This window comes from Aquarana catesbeiana, linkage group LG13 (genome assembly GCF_042186555.1).
Source record: "Aquarana catesbeiana isolate 2022-GZ linkage group LG13, ASM4218655v1, whole genome shotgun sequence".
NCBI classification, from domain to species: Eukaryota; Metazoa; Chordata; class Amphibia; order Anura; family Ranidae; genus Aquarana; species Aquarana catesbeiana.
Window position 1 is genome coordinate 190,942,356 of NC_133336.1, and position 21,727 is coordinate 190,964,082.

General features: G+C 41.8%; 1 protein-coding gene across 2 annotated transcripts in view; it reads left to right on the top strand.

Annotated features, from left to right (window-relative positions):
* LOC141117662 (high affinity immunoglobulin gamma Fc receptor I-like) overlaps positions 1-19,163 on the top strand; it is a 61,497-nt gene extending 42,334 nt beyond the window's left edge. For both annotated transcript variants that reach the window (XM_073610626.1, XM_073610625.1), the window contains exons 7-11: positions 5,021-5,161; positions 6,195-6,260; positions 9,328-9,384; positions 15,878-15,903; positions 18,171-19,163. In XM_073610626.1, the coding sequence (XP_073466727.1) occupies positions 5,021-5,161; positions 6,195-6,260; positions 9,328-9,384; positions 15,878-15,903; positions 18,171-18,209 (329 nt within the window). In that variant the 3' untranslated portion in view covers positions 18,210-19,163. The remainder of the gene's footprint in view (positions 1-5,020; positions 5,162-6,194; positions 6,261-9,327; positions 9,385-15,877; positions 15,904-18,170) is intronic.
* The last annotated feature ends 2,564 nt before the right edge of the window (positions 19,164-21,727 follow it).

The following is a 21,727-nucleotide window of genomic DNA, read 5'->3' on the forward strand; positions in this document are numbered from 1 at the left end:
CGCTCAGTTCAAATAGGGCCGTTCTAGACAAGAGCCTGTTATTTTAGAATATAATACTGTCTGTCTCCATGCCATTATGCTTCTCCTTTTTGAATGTTAGGCACTGCCTTATTTTCTGGTTGGATAAAGTGGGGAATCATCCAATATCTGCCTGTGAGCCCAAACAGACATAGGTGCACCCTTTGTAGTCCTCCAGACTTCAGGTGGTTTCACCAGCTTCCAGTAGCAATGAAGACACACTGCATGCTGAGAAATAGCCCTGTTGGAACCCACGCTTAGTCTGCCGCAGAAACATAGACAGATTTAAATATGAAGCCTGAAGTTAGGCTTTAAGGTATTATCACACGCCCCCAGCTGATAGAACTTGAACAGGCTAGGGAAATTTCAAGTCACAGAAGTGTATCGCTGATTTTTTTCCACATACAATTCAATTATTTTTTCTGATAAAAACTATTGCTTGTGTGCTTGGAAAATAATTGTATACTGTTTTCTGACTTAAAGTGGTTCTAAAGGCTCAAGGTTTTTTACCTTCATGCATTATGCATGAAGGTAAAAAATCCTTCTGTGTTCAGCAGCACCTCCAGCCCCCCTAATACTCACCTGAGCCCCAAAGCAATCCAGCGATGTGCACAAAAGTCTTGGCCCTCTGGGGACTCTTTCTCCTTATTGGCGGAGACAGTGGTGAGAGCCATTGGCTCCGACTGCTGTTAATCACAGCCAGTGGGAAGAAAGTGTCAGAAAACATTAAATCAGGCCGAGACAGAAGTACAGTAAAATCACACTTGTTTAATAATAAAAGTAAAAAGAACAAACATAGTCAAAGTGTAGCACTTACCCCCGAAGGATCTGCTGGTTTAGATTGGGCTTACCGTTACCTCACCGTTACACCGTGTCCGTCACAGGGGTCCCATTAAAAAGAAAAGATTCAATGATGTCTGCACCAAACACTTATGCCCCGTACACACGGTCGGACTTTCCGACGGAAAATGTGCGATCGGAGCTTGTTGTCGGAAATTCCGACCATGTGTGGGCTCCATCTGACTTTTTCCATTGGAATTTCCAACACACAAAGTTTGAGAGCAAGCTATAAAATTTTCCCACAACAAAATCCGATCCTTTAAATTCCGATCGCGTGTAGACAAATCCGACGGACAAAGTGCCACGCATGCTCAGAATAAATTAAGAGACGAAAGCTATTGGCTATTGCCCCGTTTATAGTCCCGACGTACGTGTTTTACATTACCGCGTTCAGAACGACTTTGTGCGACCGTGTGTATGCAAGACAAGTTTGAGCCAACATCCGTCGGAAAAAAATCCATGGATTTTGTTGTCGGAATGTCCGATCAATGTCCGATCGTGTGTACGGGGCATTCGTTTCTTTATGTTTGCAATTCTTTTATTCTTCAATGTCAGATAGAGGGATGGAGGGTTAAGGGGGGATTCAGGTGCCTTGTATTGCGGATCAGGGTATTTCTTCTATCCAGAGAACAGACGGTTCCCTCCACTGGATACAACATTCACCGGATAGGTCTCTCTTACTGACCTAGCAGCCGGTGCAATGCTCGGACACAGTCTCTGCCACAGACTTGACGAGAAACAATAATCACTGCGGTCGTTACACAGTCCTCTGCCACAGGACGGTATACCCAAACTTCTGCTAAAGTTAAAGCTTAACTGCAAAGTACCAGTTTCTTTCAGCCGACCCGGCGATACTGTAAGATAGGTGATCCAGGTTGCATCCTTCGATTGAGTCTCCAGGCTCCTATTGAGATACCAGCATACTTTGCTTGGTCACCTCCAGAGAAGTCCTCCCCTGGTCTCCTCCAACCGATTGGCTTCTCCCCGCAGGCAAGACAGCACAGGACCACCCTTTGGATCAGCAGGCCCCTGAGCTCCTGGGCCTTCTTCTATAGTAGCAACGCCTTGGGCCAGCCGGCCCCAAGGCAGCAGAGCTGCCCCAGCCCCCCTTTGGTCAGGAGGGCCTTCAGGTCAGGGACAACGATAAAAAAGAACCCCGGCCCATTGGCGCCTGTACCTTAAATACCCTCACCCAGAATGCATGGCGAGTGAACCACTCCCACCGGGCTGTTTCTGAGTAAAAAGGGTACCTAGTGCATCCAACCTGTTGCATTTCCAACACTTGCCGGGGGCCACAGCGACACCCACGGTCAAGTGGAAACTGACACAACCCAGCTGAACTGATACAGAAACCAGTAGATTTACCATAATTAGTCTGAGCTAAACTGCAGCTTCAGGTGAACTTAAATTTACACAGATAGCACCTGCCCATCAGGAGCAGGGCGCTACAAAAGCATAGCCAAGGTTCAGTAATCGGAAAGGATAGTCAGCCAAGCCAGAAGTCAGGGATCAATGTAGTGGAACAGCAAGCAGGATCTGGAGCCAGAAGGGATGTCAGCAAAGAAAGTCTTGAACAGGATCGTAGGAGATAGTTTCTGTGATGTTGACCAAGGCGAAGGCAGAGATCCTCTGGGCTGGACGGCTTAAGTAGGCAGGACTGATGAGCAGGATATCATCAACAGCTGAGTAACTGTGGAGAGATAGGAGCTGGCAATTAGCCGACAGCTGAGCAGCCAGCTCAGAGAAGGAAGGGCTGAGCCCAGCCCTGACAGAGAGAGGGGAAGGGAGCGAGCCTGCTGTGGGGGCACTTGGCAGGGGGGTGGAGCCAGGAGTGCCGAAGGGGGACCCGAGAAAAGGAGAATCAAGGATGCTCTATGCAAAACTACTCCATTGAGCAGGTAAGTATAACTGGTTTGTTATTAAAAATAAAAGCCTGACTTTAATATCACTTTAATTAAGCAGAAATGTTAACTGCTAACATCAATTTTATTTTACTTTTTTGCTTTTTTTATACATATATTTTTTTTTATTGGCATGCATGCATTTCAGCATGTGTTACTGAGGTCCCAAAGCAACAGACTTTTTAAAACAGGAGGTAAGAAACTACTGGAAAATGGAAAGGGATTTTAAAGCTCCACCTACTGGCTCAACGTGTATACTAATTTGCATAATTTTCCACATTTTCCACATTTTGTCAGGTTACAACCAAAAAAGGAAAAGGAAATGTTTCTTTGTCAGTCTTTCTATTGATATAGAGTCTTATAGAGACTATACTAAGAAACTTTATGTTATCCTGGTTGAGCTACAGATACAGTCCATGTTTGTGCATCCTTCATTTTCTGTTTTGTATTATTTGGCAGGGTATGCATGCTCTTTGTCATCCAAAACCTGTTTTGTATTATTGCTTCTAACTTCGCACTTATTTGATCTTTCGCCTGAATACTTATTCTGTTAAATTACTAATAAACTATTAAGACAAGTTGGAGCCAACAACCTTCGAACAAAAATCCACGGTTTTGTTGTTGGAAAGTCAGATCGTGTGTACGGGGCATTAGGCTTAGTGGTGAGTGGGAGTAAGAAAAATTGCATAGCACCTGTAATCAGAAGGAGGAGGAATACAGTGCCTTGAAAAAGTATTCACACCCCTTGAAATTTTCCACATTTTGTCATGTTACAACCAAAAACGTAAATGTATTTTATTGGGATTGTATGTGATAGACCAACACAAAGTGACACATAATTATGAAGTGGAAGGAAAATGATAAATGATGGTGTGAATTTGTATTCAGCCCCCCTGAGTCAATACTTTGTAGGACCACTTTTCTCTGCAATTACAGCTGCAAGTCTTTTTGGGGATATCTCTACCAGCTTTGCTGGTAGAGACAATCTAGAGAGTGACATTTTTGCCCATTTTTCTTTACAGAATATCTCAAGCTCTGTCAGATTGGATGGAGAGCGTCTGTGAACAGCAATTTTCAAGTCTTGCCACAGATTCTGAATTGGATTTAGGTCTGGACTTTGACTGGGCCATTCCAACACATGAATATGCTTTGATCTAAACCAGGGGTCTCCAAACTTTCCAATCAAAGGGCCAGTTTACTGTCCTTCAGAGCTTAGGAGGGCGGGACTGTGGCCAGGTCCTGACTTGAGTGGGAAAAAAATAATGCCCCATTGCTTGTTTCAGTGAGAGTAATTGTGCACCCATTGTTGATATCAATGGGAGAAATTTTGACCCATCATTGATGTCATTGAGTTCCATTGCTGGTGTCATTGAAAGGAACTGTGCCCCATTGTTGGTGTCAATAGGAGGAATTGTGCTTTCTTTCAACAATGGCTTTCTTCTTGCCACTCTTCCATAAAGGCCAGTTTTGTGGAAAGCCATTCATCATTGTCCCTCCACTTCACAATTATGTGCCACTTTGTGTTGGTCTATCACAAAAAATCCCAATAAAATACATTTATGTTTTTCGTTGTAACATGACAAAATGTGGAAAATTTCAAGGGGTATAAATACTTTTTCAAGGCACTGTATTCCTCCTCCTACTGATTTTCCAAGGCACTGTAGGTAAGAGGAACCACTACAGAACCACTAAAGATTCCCTTTAATCAGTCTAAAGCCGCGTACACACGGGCGGGCTTTTCGATCAGACTGGTCCGACGGACTTTCTGACAGACTTTCAACAGACTTTTGATGGACTTCCTACGGACTTTTTAACGAACGGACTTGCCTACACACGATCACACCAAAGTCCGACAGATTCGTACGTGATGACGTACACTGGACTAAAATAAGGAAGTTGATAGCCAGTAGCCAATAGCTGCCCTACCGTCAGTTTTTGTCCGTCGGACTAGTATACAGTCGAGCGGATTTCTGGGTCCGGCGTAGTTACGACATAAAGATTTGAAGCATGTTCCAAATCTAAAGTCCGTCAGATTTTCGACTGGAAAAGTCCGCTGAAGGTCCGATGAAGCCCACATACGATCAGATTGTCCGCCGGACTCGGTCCGTCGGACCAGTCTGGCCGAAAAGTCTGACCGCGTGTACGCTGCATAATATTCCTGTGTGAGCTTCTGGTTCACATGCATGTTAATTCTGGCCAAATGGCAAACAATGTTGGTAGAACAGTTTAGGAGGATCTAAAAAGTCCTGTTTTTCTTCTAGTGAAAGAGAACAACACTGAGCATCTCATCTTCAAAATTGCCATCCCATTTTTAGTACTTGCCATTCTTATCATCTGGGCTGTCTTGCTCTTCACATCAAAATCGCATAGTTCCAAAAGACAGATGGTCAAATCACAAAGAGGTAAGTGACTATGGTTGTTGGATATACAGGACTAAACAACTGTCATATCATGTATGTGCCTACATTATGTGAGATCATACATGGCCTAATCTTTGCAAAGAGTTTAAGAACCAGATGCAGATTAGGCTGTGCTGGGGCTTTCAACCAGGTAGCAGATTAGACTATGTTGGGACTTTCTGGAGGGTAGCATATTAGTCCATGTTAGGGACCTCCTAGAGGTTGTCAGAGTAGACCACATGGAGACTTCCTAATGGGTAGAAGATTAGACAATGTTGGGGCTTTTTTGTTGGTAGCAGATTAGATCAAATTGGTGTTTCTTTGAGGGTAGCAGATTTGACCATGTGCAAAGAGTGTTTAAAGCGGAACTCCACCCTAAAAAGGAAGTCCTCCCACCCTCTTCTAACACTTTTGGATGTTTTTTTTTATTTGAGGGGGAGTGGGTACCTGCTTATAGCCTTCTGGGGAACATCGCAGGTCCCAGCAGGTTGCGGGCCCATTCACACAGAGCAGCATGGCTCACACATGTGCAGTTGGAAGCCAACTGTTAAGTAGCAAAGAGTGTGATGCTAAGCAGATGGTTTAGCAACATGTTGGTTACTCATTAGATTGTCCCCGACTTTTATAAAAAACCAAATTGTATCTGGACCTCTTAGCAGTGCTTCAATTCCCATGATGTTTCAAATCTCATGGAATGGAGATCCTCTTGGGTGTTGAAGCCATCTACCCAGGAACCAGATTATTTACTTCAACATCAATACTTTAAGATAGCAATATCAATAAGATAACCTTATGGGTCCAACACTATTTTTCCACTTTTCTCTAAAGTGTACTTGAAATTGTGACTGTTTCTCTTTAGAGATACATACATTCAACAGAATGTTTCCTGCACCTCCAGAAAGCCTGAAAGTTTTTCTTTTTTATCAACAGGAAGCTGGCATTGAGTTGGCCATTGTGCATTTACCATTGTGTCACTCTGATTGGCAAAATTTTAGGATGACTGCTTGTAACTATCATTTTCTGTTATTGTTATCAGTGACGTCCAGAGACCAACACAAGGATGAGGAAACTGAACACCCAAATATTACCCTCAACAAGAATGGTAGGTGATAATTCTGATTGCTCTTATGTCACTTACCACTTTACAGTGTCCGAGAATCCTTTATTTTCAAGGTTGCTATACCCCAGTGGGACTGATTCATAAAAATTGGAGGAAAGAAAATGAATACCGTACAGAGGTTGTAACAATTAACCTTTAGCAGTGGTCTCCAAACTGCAGCCCTTTTATCTGTCCCTCCCATTAATACAAGGCACTACTCCATCCACTGACACCAATGACAAGGCATTCTTTCTTCCACTAACACCAACAGTGGGGCATAATACCACTGACACCAATGAGGGGGCACTATTTTTTCACTGACACCAATGATGGGGTGCTATTCCTCCCAATGACATCAACAATGGGGCACTATTCCTTTTACTGACACACAATAATGGGGCACTACTTTCTTACACCAATACCAATGATGGGGCACAATTGCTTCCACTGACACTAACAATAGGGCACTATTCCTCTGAACAATACCAAAGATGGGGCACTATTCTTCCCACTGATACCAATGATGGGGAGCTACGCATCAAAATTATACCAATGTTGGGCCACTACTCCTCCCACTGAAACCATTGATAATGCACTATTCCCCCCACTAGTACCAATAATGGGCAGCTACAGTGCCTTGAAAAAGTATTCATACCCCTTGAAATTTTCCACATTTTGTCATGTTACAACGAAAAACATAAATGTATTTTATTGGGATTTTATGTGATAGACCAACACAAAGTGACACATAATTGTCATGTGGAAGGAACATTATAAATGGTTTTCCAAATGTTTTACAAATAAATATTTGAAAAGTGTGGGGTACATTTGTATTCAGCCCCCCCGGAGTCAATACTTTGTAGAACCACCTTTCGGTGCCATTACAGCTGCAAGTCTTTTTGGGGATGTCTCTACCAGCTTTGCACATCTAGAGAGTGACATTTTTGCCCATTCTTCTTTGCAAAATAGCTCAAGCTCTGTCAGATTGGATGGAGAGCGTCTGTGAACAGCAATTTTTAAGTCTTGCCACAGATTCTCAATTGGATTTAGGTCTGAACTTTGACTGGGCCATTCCAACACATGAATATGCTTTGATCTAAATCATTCCATTGTAGGTCTGGCTGTATGTTTAGGATCGGTGTCCTGCTGGAAGGTGAACTTCCGCCCCAGTCTCAAGTCTTTTGCAGACTCAAACAGGTTTTCTTCTAAAATTGCCTTGTATTTGGCTCCATCCATCTTCCCATCAACTCTGACCAGCTTCCCTGTTCCTGCTAAAGAATAGCATCCCCATAATATGATGCTGCCTCCACCATGTTTCACAGTGGGGATGGTGTGTTCAGGGTGATGTGCAGTGTTAGTTTCCCGCCACACATAGCGTTTTGCATTTAGGCCAAAAAGTTAAATTTTGGTCTCATCTGACCAGAGCACCTTCTTCCACATGTTTGTTGTGTCTCCCACATGGCTTCTCACAAACTGCAGATGGAACTTCTTATGGCTTTTTTCAACAATGGCTTTCTTCTTGTCACTCTTTCATAAGGGCCAGATTTGTGGAGAGCACGACTAATAGTTGTCCTGTGGACAGATTTTCCCACCTGAGCTGTGGATCTCTGCAGCTCCTCCAGATTTACCATGGACCTCTTGGCCTCTGATTAATGCACTACTTGCTCAGGCTGTCAGTTTAGGTGGACGGCCATGTCTTGGTAGGTTTGAAGTTGTGCCATTATCTTTCCATTTTCAGGTGATGGATTGAACAGAGCTCTGTGAGATGTTCAGTGCTTGGGATATTTTTTATAACCTGACCCTGCTTTAAACTTCTCCATAACTTTATCCCTGACCTGCCTGGTGTGTTCCTTGGCCTTTATTATGCTGTTTGTTCACTAAGGATCTCAAACAAACCTCTGAGGGCTTCACAGAACAGCTGTATGTATACTGAGATTAAACTACATATTGGACTCTATTTACTAATTAGGTGACTTCTGAACGCAATTGGTTCCACTAGATTTTATTTAGGGTTATTAGAGTAAAGGAAGCTGAATATAAATGCACGCCACACTTTTCACATATTTATTTGTAAAAAATTTGGAAAACCATTTATCATTTTTCTTCTACTTCTCAATTATGTGTCACTTTGTGTTGGATTATCACATAAAATCCCAATAAAAATTTCAAGGGGTATGAATACTTTTTCAAGACCCTGTATTCCTCCTCCTACTGATTACAGGTGCTATACAATTTTGTTACTACTACTGACCACTAAGCCTAATGCACCGTACACACGATCAGACTTTTTTGGATTGGATTTTCGTTCGAAGGTTGTTGGCTCCAACTTACCTTGCATACACACGGTCACACAAATGTGGGCCAACAATAACGAACGTGGGAACGTGGTGATGTTCAAGACGTACGACGGCTGTTAAAAAAGAAGTTCAATAGTGATGCCTGATTCCGAGTATGCGTGTTTGTACTTTGGACTTTTGTCCGATGGACTTGTGTACAGACGATCCGAAAATCCGACAACAAACATTTGTTGGCGGAAAATTTGAGAGCATGCTAGCCAACAATTGTTGGTGGAAAGTCCGACAACAAATGTTCGCTGGAGCGTACACACAGTCGGACTTTCCGCCAACAAGCTCACATCCAACATTTGATGTCGGAAAATCTGATCGTGTGTACGGGGCATAAGGCATTTGTTACTTCCACTGACCAAAGTCCAGTCCCCTTAAGGTCTGAAGGACAGTAAACTGGCCCTTTGTTTAGAACATTTGGAGACCCCTGATCTATAGCAAACTACCAAGTTTTTATTTCACTTCATTGGAAAATAAACAAGAATTCTGATTGGTGCTATGCAAAAATTCCAGTTTTGCACTCTTTCTCTGTTTCCATGAATCAGCCCCATAGAGACCATAATATATAAAGTGAAATTTTTACAGATCTGTCCACAGATTTACAATGAGATAGGAGGAGCAGTAAATCCCAATCACTGTATCACTAATCAGGAAGACAATGAAGATATTTGTAACCCTCGTCCCAGCCCTGGCTACACTGACTCCATACTTTCATTCATTTTCAGCCCCCAGCACAGAGGAGGAGGAAATATCTTATGCTAAACTTGTCATCACTAAAAAAGGTGAGTCGTTCTGATAGGCTGTACAGTTCATGTTGATCTTTGCTCTTTATCACTCAAGGGGTTCTGTACACATGGCCAACAAGTTGAAGTGTTTTTGTTCAAATTCTTGAAATGGGAGCAGATATAGGGATAAGCAATCTGCCAGGGTTCAGTTTCATGAACACAGTTGAACTCTACGTGGTGTGCATCTTGTCATTCAATACTGATCATTTATAGGATTATATGCAAGCTAATGTCAAAGTAAACACATTGGAGGTCAGGCACCACCATAGGGGAATATACCAATAACAGCAATAAAAGAAGCATGCTAGTTGTGGTCATGTGCTCTTCTCTATGCACACTGCAAATCCCATAGTCCATAGTCCCTAGTACATCTCCAGAGAGAAGCAAGAGAGGGTAGCTACAGTCCGGTGGGACTATGGAGAACGAACATAGCCATCCTCTAACAGGAAGTCAGGTAACAGCAGCAAACAAAAAAGATTTTGGAGATTTGGAGGAGGCGGAGAGCAACAGAAGGTTCTTTTTTGTGTTGAATAGAATTTGTTTCTTTTAACCGCTTCAGCCCCGGAAGACTTTACCCCCTTCCCGTCTTGAGCACTTTTTGCGATTCGGCACTACGTCGCTTTAACTGACAATTGCGCCGTTGTGCGACGTGGCACCCAAACAAAATTGACGTCCTTTTTTTCCCACAAATAGAGCTTTCTTTTGGTGGTATTTGATCACCTCTGCTGTTTTTATTTTTTGCGCTATAAACAAAAAAAGAGCACCAATTTTGAAAAGAACGCATTATTTTTTACTTTTTGCTATAATAAATATCCGCCAAAAATATATAAATAACTATTTTTTTCATCAGTTTAGGCCGATATGCATTCTTCTACATATTTTTAGCAAAAAAAAATTGCAATAAGCGTATATTGATTGGTTTGTGCAAAAGTTATAGTGTCTACAAAATAGCGGATAGTTTTATGGCATTTTTATTATTCATTTTTTTTTTTATTAGTAATGACGGTGATCTGTGATCTTTATCGGGACTGCGATATTATGGCGGACACGTCGGACACTTTTGACACTATTTTGGGACCATTGTCATTTATACAGTGATCAGTGCTATAAAAATGCACTGATTACTGTGTAAATGACACTGGCAGAGAAGGGGTTAAACACTAGGGAAGTTAAGTGTGTCCTAGGAAGTGACTCTAACTGTGGGGGGGGATGGGCTAATACTCACATGACAGAGATCACCGCTCCCGATGACAGGGAGCAGTGATCTCTGTTATGACTCAAGGCAGAACAGGGAAATGCCTTGTTTACATAAGGACTTCCCCGTTCTGCGGTTCCGTGACACAATCGCCGGGAGACCGGTGGACATCGAGTCCGCCGGGAGAGCGGGCATGGTCACGCTGTAAGCGGCGCATGTGCGCCTGCTATCCCCGCCTTTAAAAGGGGACGTACAGGTACTCCCATTTGCCAACGGTTGCCATTGTGCCGATGTATATCGGCGTGCAGCAGTCGGCAAGTGGTTAAACCAGAGTTTAGTGTCACTTTATGCACTAGTCAGCATACAAGATTCTATACCCTGATGCTTAAATGAAGATATGTCGGTGGAGCTCTGGATGAATTTTGGTAGATATATACAGTAGATCCATACATTTTGTAGGAGGCTGCTCTCTAAAGCTGAACAAGCTATACAAAAAGATGGCAACCACACCAATTTATAATTAGTTTTTGCATTAGGGTGCACATGGAAAGGTAGTGCTCTTGCTGGGCGTCCAATGTGTCCCTGTGCCTTTTAAAGAGGAGTAGCTCACCAGCTCCCATTTGGGGTGTGTTTTAGACCAGTTAGGGTATTGGATTGGGAGGGGATCTGGTCGCTGGTAAAGGTAGGATTGGGGTTTGGTACTGGGATGTGGAGGGGATCTGGTGCTGTGGGGGGTGGGGGTCAGGGAGGACATTATTGACTGGTTTTATAGAATTTTTCAATAAATCATTGTGGAGTTTACTTAATAGGGTGTGTATATCGTGTTCCTTTTTTGTTTTTTGATAGACCTAATGTTAGATGATCACCCCCTCTTATTTTGAGGTGAGTACTCCTCCCCATTCATATGGATTACTGAGCAAGGTTCCCAGGTCTTTTCTCTTTTGTTTGTGTTTAACTACCTACCGACCGCCCGCTGCAGTTGTACTGTGGCAAGTTGGCTCCCGTGCGCTAATCGCCGTCATTGTACGTAGGGCGCGTACACGGCAATTTGTGGGCACGCCCATTCGCAAGTGAAGGAGCCATTCAGTGGGGAAGCCAACCAGTGGGTCCGGCGGACTCGATGTCCGCCGGCCACCCGTGATCGCTCCAGAAACAGGCAAATCGGAGATCTGTCAGTGTAAACAAACAGATCCCCGTTCTGTCATGGGAGGAGAGACAGATCGTCTGTTCCTAGTGATTAGGAACAGTGATCTGTCTCCTCCTCCAGTCAGCCCAGCCCCCATACAATTAGCAACACCTCCCAGGGAACACATTAAACCCCTTGATTGCCCCCTAGTGTTAACCCCTTCCCTGCCAGTGACATTTATACAGTAATCAGTGGCTATTTTTAGCTCTGATCACTGTATATACAGTATATACACAGTACATATTTACATAGTGGCCTAAACTGAGGAAGACATTTTTTTTTTTTAGATAATTCTTTAAGTATGTAAACAGTAAAAAAGAGAGGACAGATCATATTGGCCGCATAAAGAATGAGGAAGGACATCTGGTTACAAAGGATGGGGAGATTAGACTTGGGAACTTAACATTAATCAATCACCGGGACCAGATGGCTTGCACCCGAGGGTAATTAAGGAACTTAGTCAAGTAATTGCCAGACCATTGTTCCTAATTTTTACTGACAGTCTACTGACTGGAATGGTACCAGCTGATTGGAGATAAGCCAATATAGGGCTAATAAAAGGGCCCACAATACATCCCTGAGAATTACAGACCAGTGAGCCTAACATCAATAGTATGCAAGCTCTTGGAGGGGATGATAAGGGACTATATACAAGATTTTAGTTATGAGAACGGTATTATTAGCAGTAATCAGCATGGATTCATGAAGAATCGTTCTTGCCAAACCAATCTATTAACCTTCTATGAAGAGGTGAGTTGCCATCTAGATAAAGGAAGTCCCATAGACGTGGTGTATCTTTATTTGCAAAAGCATTTGACACAGTTCCCCATAAGGCTCAGCAATGGCATGCAATGCCAACCTGCTGCTAACAAAGCAAACAGAATATTGGCATGCATTAAAAAAGGGGATCAACTCCAGAGATAAAACGGTAATTTTCCCGCTCTACAAGACTCTGGTCCGGCCGCACCTAGAGTATGCTGTCCAGTTCTGGGCACCAGTCCTCAAGAAGGATGTACTGGAAATGGAGCGAGTACAAAGAAGGGCGACAAAGCTAATAAAGGGTCTGGAGGATATTAGTTATGAGGAAAGGTTACAAGCACTGAATGTATTCTCTCTGGAGAAGAGATGCTTTAGAGGGGAAATGATTTCAATTTACAAATACCATACTTGTGACCCCACAATAGGAATAAAACTTTTTCGCGGAAGGGAGTTTAATAAGACACATGGCCACTCATTAAAATTAGAAGAAAAGAGTGTTAACCTTAAACTACGTAGAGGGTTCTTTACTGTAAGAGCGGCAAGGATCTGGAATTCCCTTCCACAGGCAGTGGTCTCAGCGGGGTGCATCGATAGTTTCAAAAAACTATTAGATAAGCACCTGAACGACCGCAACATACAGGGATATACAATGTAATACTGACATATAATCACACACATAGGTTGGACTTGATGGACTTGTGTCTTTTTTTCAACCTTACCTACTATGTAACTATCTGTAATTATGTAACTATGATATTTATTATAACAAAAAGTAAAAAATATTGTGTTTTTTTTTTCAAAATTTACGCTCTTTTTTTTGTTAAAAGTGCAAAAAATAAAAACCGCAGAGGTGATCAAATACCACCAAAAGAAAGCTCTATTTGTGGGAAAAAAAGGACATAAATTTTGTTTGGGTACAATGTCACATGACTGCGCAATTGTCAGTTAAAACGATGCAGTGCCGTGCCCTAAAAATGGCATGGTTGTTAAGGGGGCAAATCCTTCCGGTCCTCACCTTTACAGAAAACTTTGTAAGGTGAACTTACACAGGTCCCCCCCCCCCCCCCTCCCGGTCCCGCTGACCTGGACCATGGATATCTCCAGTTCTAAGCCCCGGTATATCTGCGCCAGGTGTCTGGGGCTTAGAAATCCTCTCAGCTGAATATCCAAAACGTCCCCGTTAGGGGGACCTGTGTAAGTTCACCATACAGATTTTCTGTAAAGATAAACTTACACTTTATGTGGTTAAAGAGGAGTAGGCTCCCTCCAGGCAAACCTGCTCTTAATTTATTCAATGCTATATGTGCTCCAGCTTAGAGACTCTCAAAACTGTAGAGTTAGGACTGCAGTACACAGAGGAGCCTTGGCGTAGGAACTATGGCTTCCAAATGTGTGCAATTAAAGGGGTTGTAAAGGTTCGCATTTTTTCACCTTAATGCATCCTATGCATTAAGGTGAAAAAACATCCGACAATACCGGACCCCCCAGCCCCCCCCGTTTTACTTACCTGAGCCCCTTCACCTGCTGCGCTTGCCCCCGATGTCTTCTTCGCCGCTCAGCCTGGCCATTGATTGGCTAGAGTGGATGGATTGAAAGCAGCGCAGCCATTGGCTCGCGCTGCTGTCAATCACATCCAATGACACGGCGTGCCGGGGGGCAGGGCTGAGTGATACAGTGAGCGGCTATAGCCGCCGGCTGTATCATGGGAGCGTGCCCGCAAGAACTAACCACCATACGAGAGAGCTTGCATGAAGGTGGTTATTTCTTGCGGGAGGAGCCGAGACAGCCGCCGAGGGACCCCAGAAGACCAGGTTCGGGCCACTCTGTGCAAAATGAGCTGCACAGTGGAGGTAAGTATAACATGTTTGTTATTTAAAAAAAAAAATTTCCTTTACAACCCCTTTAAACCCTCTACTTTTAACACCAATTGTTAGAGTCAATTTGATTTTTTTGCAGGCTAGCTGGTAAGTGTTGTGGGAAATGTTTGTGATGTTCTCTAAAGCCGGCCATACACCAGTAGAATTTTGTTTGAAGCATTTTTTTTTTTTAAATGTTTGCTTGATTTTCTAATGGTTACATAGTTAGTGCAGTTGAAAAAAGGCACAAGTCCATCTAGTTCAACCAATGAAAGTAAAAAAAAAGAAAAGAAAAAAAATGTTTTACAATCCTATAAACACAGTTGATCCAGAGGAAGGCAAAAAAAAAAAACCCGGCAAAGCATGATCCAATTTGCTCAAGCAGGGGAAAAAATTCTTTCCTGATCCCCCAAGAGGCATTCGGATATTCCCTGGATCAACTTTACCTATAAATGTTAGTACCCAGTTATATTATGTACATTTAGTTAGTGGGGTAAAACCAGTAATCGTTTTTGACTATAATGATGTTTTAACTATAAGGGCAATAAAATTTTGAAGAAGCAGGGTGCATAATTCTTCTCAAACAAAAATTTTTACTATGAATATGGTTTTCCTTCAGGAAATATCAGTTTTATTTGGAAAAAATTGCTGTGTCCAGAACCCCATGCGCATGTTTTGGGCACAAAAGGAACATGTTTAATACATCTGGATTCCATTCAAGTAGCAGGTCTGGATGAAATTTCAAGGGCTTTTGAATGAAATTAGTTGACTCAGTGATGGCAAAATGAAAGTGCTGACAATCTGACAAGCAATTTTTTTAGCCTTTCCGTAACAAAATTCTACTGGCCTGCGTAAGATATAATGGGTCAGAAGAAGTGGCCCCTGGGTTGCAAGTAGTAAGTTTGGTAGAGTAAGGAGAACGTGGACCGTCGATCCCTTAATCCAGGCTAGAGAGTTCCACTCCACGATACCCATTCTCAGTACAGTTTTTTCCCAACCCACACCTGTACAAGTGCTGAAAAAGGAGATTTGATTATGAAATGTATCCTACTCAGTGGCTTGGTGTTTAATACTTCCATTGTGCAGTACTGGGGTCACTGGTTTGAGACCCAGTCTACACATTCCCTGGATGGAGTTTATATGCTCTCACTGCCCTTGTGCAATTGGCTCCTTTCAAACGTTGCCTTAGTTGAGCTCATCACTTTAGATTGTAAGCTCCTTCAGGGCAGGGACTGATGTGACTGCAAAAACTGTCAGTGCTATCAAAGTAGCTATGGAGATGTACTTAAAAGGCCATTACATTTTGAAAAATCCATAAAAAACAGCCTTAGTTTTAAAGTGGATAAAAAATGAATTGTGTTTCCATTATACAGGATACGTAATATATATTTTTTTTAATTACTAATTTAGAATGTGAAATTATCATGATATGACATTTTCATATAGATTTGCTTATAGTTGGCAATTCATTTCTACTTTGCTTTTTATTTTCAGGTGCACGCCCAAAAGACACCAACAATGTGAGTTTAATTTATGACTTATCAATTTATTTACTATTAGGGATGAGCCTGCAGTTCTAGTCAAAAGTAAGTTAGACTCGAACATCGGGTGTTCATTTGCTCGCAAGCCAACCGAACATATGGGGCATTCACTGCAAATTAGAGCGCCGTGGAACGCCCCATAATGCACTGCAAGATGGCAGTGCATTGAAGACTGATGATTGGCCAAAGCATGCACCTGACCTGCATGCTTTGGCCAATCACAGCGCGCTCTGCTGTGAGAGACATGATTGGCCAAAAGCAGGGTGCTTTTAGCCAATCATGGCTCAGGGGGCTAAGTCCACGCCCCACACTATATAACGCTGCTTAAACAGTGGCCGTATATAGTGTATTGAATGAGAGAAGTTAACTAGAGGCAGGTTAGTTAGTGTCATGCAGGCAGTTTAGGGTGTGTATATATATATATATATATATATATATATATATATATATATATATATATATATATATATATATATATATATATATATAGTAGCCAAGACTATATATACAGTGTAGGCAGTGTAATAATATATTTATACCATGTAGTATATATATATATATATATATATATATACATATATATACCGTGTAGTATATATATATATGTATATACTCTGAATTCAGTGTAGAATATATATACAGTGCAGTCAGTGTACAGTATATAATACAGTGTATTGAAGTGGTTAAGGGGAACCCTATGACAGAATTAAGAAACAAAAAGCCATGGGTCCCCCCCCCCAGTCCATACCAGGCCCTTTGGGTCTGGTATGGTTTTTAGGGGGAACTCCACGCCAAAATTTTTAAAAAATTGGTGTGGGGTCCCCCTAAAATCCATACCAGACCCTTATTCGAGCAAGCAGCCTGGCAGGCCAGGATAGGGGGGATTAGTGAGCGCCTCCCCTCCAGAACCATACCAGCCCGCTTGCCTTCAATATGGGAAGGGTGCTTTGGGGTCCGCCCCAAAGCACCTTGTCCCCATGTTTATGGGGACAAGGGCCTCATCCCCTCAACCCTTGGCCGGTGGTTGTGGGGGTCTGCGGGCAGGGGGGCTTATTGGAATATGGAAGTCCCCTTTAACAAGGGGCCCTCAGATCCCGCTCCCCCCTATGTGAATGGGTATGGAGTACATTGTACCCCTACCCAGTCACAAAAAAGTGTCAAAAAGTAAAAACCACAAAAAACTGTTTTTGACAATTCCTTTATTAAAAAAGAAAAAAAAGTGTCCCGCGATGTCCATCCATCTTCAATCACGGCGCCGACGGACCTGAAAAACAGAAAAAAAACAAAAATACTCTGCCTCCATGGGAGGCGTCCTGCCAACTGCTGTCTTTTTGCTTTGACAGCTGCAAGGGCAGGGCTACCCGGTGATGTAACTGAGTGACCCCACCCCTTCTGATGGCATGTGCCGTCAGAGGGGGGCGGGGTCTTCCATTTTTTTCTATTTTTCGGGTCCATCGGGTGGTTAAAGATGGATGGACATTGCGGGACACTTTTTTTTGTGGGGGGGGGGGGGGGGGGGGTTCGGCTCATCCCTATTTACTGTTCAAAAAATATTTTACTAACATTTAACAGTGTTAGACCAGGATCTGAACCCATGACCCCTGCTGCATCTGGCAGTTGATCTTGCTGAGCCACACTTCTCTCCTCCGTTATGCTGAGTTTATTTCCCAGTATTCATTCTTATTCTGTATGAATGGGCCCTGTACACTACAAATCCCATAGTCCATAGTCCATCTCAGGAGAGAATAAAGGAGGGTGTCTATATTCCTACAGTGGGATCTTGGAGAAAAACGTAGCCATCCTCTAACAGGAAGTCAGATCACAGCAGAACAAAAAAAAAGAATTTGGAGATTTGGAAGAGACTGAGAGCAATAGAAAGAATGTTAGTGCTTGAGAAAGTGACAAAGGGGTTGAATTACGGAAGGCAAATAGGCTGATTTTGCATGGGAATTTTCCCCAGAGCTTAGTGAATGTGGTGAAGTTTCACTTTTCAAAAAATACCCAATCACATGCAAGTTAAAAAAAACAAACAGCATTTTGCTTGCAGATGATTAAAATGGTGGAAGTCAGCAGAGCTTCACCTCATTCACTAAATTCTGGGGAAAATTCCCTTACAAAGTAAACAATCTATTTGCCTTTTGTAAATCAACCCTAATATGTCCTGACTCTACATTCACACTAGAAGTCAGTAACAGCATAGAAAAGCCTCCCATATGTATCTACAAATCTTCTCTGTTCTCTGGCAGGTTATCTACTCTGATATAAAGTCGAAAATGGAGACATGAAGATGATCCAGTCCAGGCCCTGATGTGTCTACCTGCCTTTTAGAGGATCAACATTTTTTTCTGAATTTGGCTTCTCTTCTGTGTTCTCTTCTTCTACAAATCCAGAGACTGAGGAATTTTTATGATGAGATTCTACCAACAACAAAGTGGATCTGTGTTATCTTATCCAGTTCTTACATTGATTTAAGGCCATAAATGACTTGACAATTTCAAGCAATGCGTTATGACAGGTGCCAGAATTCAATGCAACCCCCCTTCTGTATTTCTTTGGTAATATCTGCCTGTCTATAGCCATGAACTACAAACTAGACAGCGTGTAAGGCATTGACTTTCGAGTATGGTAACCAAGGAGTTTAATGCCTTTTACATCAGCTTGGTTGGTTTTCAGATACAAGGATGCTTTTGGTTTCTGCCAAGAGAGGGTCTCTTTATCACAGCTGAGGACTGTAGGTCTCCTGTCCACCGAAGGCCACGGAGGGCGGTAAGGCTACCAGGACAACAATCTGTGACCAATAGCCACGGGTATCCTCCAACTTGTAACTAGCTGCTGGGTCCCAGAGCACCACCTGATATTCAATGTAGGCACTGGGCACCGGTTCACTTTATTTACCAAAGGAACATTCACTTCGCTAAGTCAACCTGATGGGTCAGAGCAGTCATCAATTTCACTTCTGCCCTCCACCCTGCCTCCCATCCTCTCACTTTACACAGCTCTATATGACGTTTCAATTGGAGAAAGGGTCTAACAGCAAACAACGTCTGCTGTGCTCTTTCTTTTAAAACACCCTGAATGCCTAGCAAATCCAGTATTGTGGGTGCACCCTGAATGAAAGTATGTATATATCTACTTTAAACAGTCACTAAAACTGACCCGAAACCATTATTGTTTTCTCTTAAAAAGGATTTAGGGTAAAGACATTGGTCAAAATAGATTGTGTTCTCACAATGCATCATGCGTCGAGAAAAATATAAAAATAAATAAATAAATAAATATTTTTCACAGTTTTACAGTTGACTTTTCTCAAAATGGTCATTATATGCCTAATTAATGTGGTCACCCATTTCCTTCCTCTTTTACCATTAAAGCTGTGAATAGCCAGGACTCAACACTTTTTGTTTCAGATCTCCTAGGTCTCTTAATACTACACCATTAGCTGCTAGTTTCTACAGACAAATGATTGCATAGAAGAGTTGAAGTGATGTATAGGCTACGGAGTCCATGTCAGATTGTCATCCTTATCTGTAAGTATAGATCATTTTTGCATGTGCTGTCACTGCAAATATGGGCTTTTCAGTTCTCTGGAGTTCAGTTTTAATACCTTATATAAAGCTAATGAGGTTCTAGTTTTTTTAGGGTTTTTTAGCATATTTATATTTTTATTTCATATTTATTAATATTTTCATTCAAAAAACACATAGAATCATTGCAATTAAAAATTCATCACTCTCATCTAACATAGACATTCCATCTAAAGTATCCATAAAAGACAACTTATCAAAATATCTTAATATAGCATTAATAAAACATAAATGAATACAGCAAACCAAGTAACAGCAAAAAAAAAAGTTACCTTATGATTCCGTATCGTAGTGTTTTATTTTATCACTAAGCAATTTATATCTACACTACTCCTCTTTAGGACAAGTCTTAAACCCTATTAGTGTTTATGGCTTTTTTTTATCATGTTTATGGCTTTTTGGAAATTCTGGCTTTTTTCGGTGCTATGTGGTAGATCTGTTTAGCTATAACTTCTGAGCAATATTCCTGACATCTGGGTGGTTGCACAATAATTATCTATTCATATACCGTATATACAATTCTGTGAAGCATAATTTAGAAAAATCTATTTTGCTCTGTAAAAACTGGTACAAATTTAAAATCTAGTAGAAAAAAAAAAGGGGGTTAAAAGAAATCCTGATTAACTACTTAAGCCCTGGACCATTTAGCTGGCCAAAGACCAGAGTATTTTTTGCGATTTGGCACTGCGTCGCTTTAACTGACAATTGCGCGGTCGTGCGACGTGGCTCCCAAACAAAATTGACGTCCTTTTTTTTTGCCCATAAATAGAGCTTTCTTTTGGTGGTATTTGATCACCTCTGCGGTTTTTATTTTTTGCGCTATAAACAAAAAAAATAGCAACAATTTTGAAAAAAAGCATTATTTTTTACTTTTTGCTATAATAAATATCCCCAAAAAATATATAAACATTTTTTTTTCCTCGGTTTAGGCCGATACATATTCTTCTGCATATTTTTGGCTAAAAAAATCGCAATAAGCGTTTATTCATTGGTTTGCGCAAAAGTTATAGCGTCTACAAAATAGGGGATAGTTTTATGGCATTTTTTTTGATAAATCAATAACCCCATGAGGAAGTCGATATGACGAAACATGTCGGGGGGCGTGGCTGTACAGCGACCATCTGTGAGATTACACATCTAAACTTGTGCTGCCTTTGTGTCTGACGAGACACGGGGGAGGTGAGCGAGATAGCGAGGAGGGTTATCCAGGGCATAGCGACCCGTGCCAGCTTGACTGCAACACATCGCTCCATCTCTGGGACCGCTTATCTGATTCTTTGTCAAGCCTTTTTGATTGGGAAACATGTGAGTACAATGTTTGAAGTTTTATTTGATTTTTAATAAATGGTTTACAATATTACACTATTGGAGGGTTTTATCTTTTCATGTTCACTGATGGGATTCTCCTCCCGTATTGAATGCTGCTGTGAGCCGATGTCTGATTAAACCCTGGTGGTTTCTAACAGCTTGTTTGCCGAGCATGAGAATGCAAGGCATAACTTTCTGGTGAGTGCGATTTCAACAGGGAGTGGAACACAAATCACATTTTGGTGTGGTGGAAGACATACACATTTTTTTGTTCTGATTTAAGAAGATTTTTTACTTTCCATATGGATCTTATTACTATGCATGGACTTTGTGTTTAATATATGGACACTCTTTCACGTGGAGATTTTATATATAATTTCTTCTGTTAACCACTACTAGATATTGTTTATATATTGCTTTATTTAGCACTTCTGAAATCATATCACGGATTTTTGTTTGCAGCGCCACTGTCTTTTCTGAAAAACACTTTATTGATTTATATTTATTTTTATTTAAGTTGGCGGCTTTTAGGGGGTATCAGCATTTTATGCATGAGCGCAGTGGTGGCACATTGAGTTCAGGAGCGGGGAACTTGTGTACCAGTTTCAGCATTTTTATTGATAATTTTTTTTTTTTTTTTTACTAGTAATGGCGGCGATCAGAGATTTTTATCATGACTGTAACATTATGGCGGACACATCGGACAATTTTGACACATTTTTGGGACCACTGGCATTAATACAGCGATCAATGCTAAAAAATTGTATTGATTACTGTGTAAATGTGGCTGGCAGTGAAGGGGTTAACCACTAGGTGGCGCTGTAGAGGTTAAGTGTGTCCTAGGGAGTGATTCTAACTGTGGGGGGGAGAGGCTGTGTGTGACACGTCACTGATCACCGCTCCCGATCACA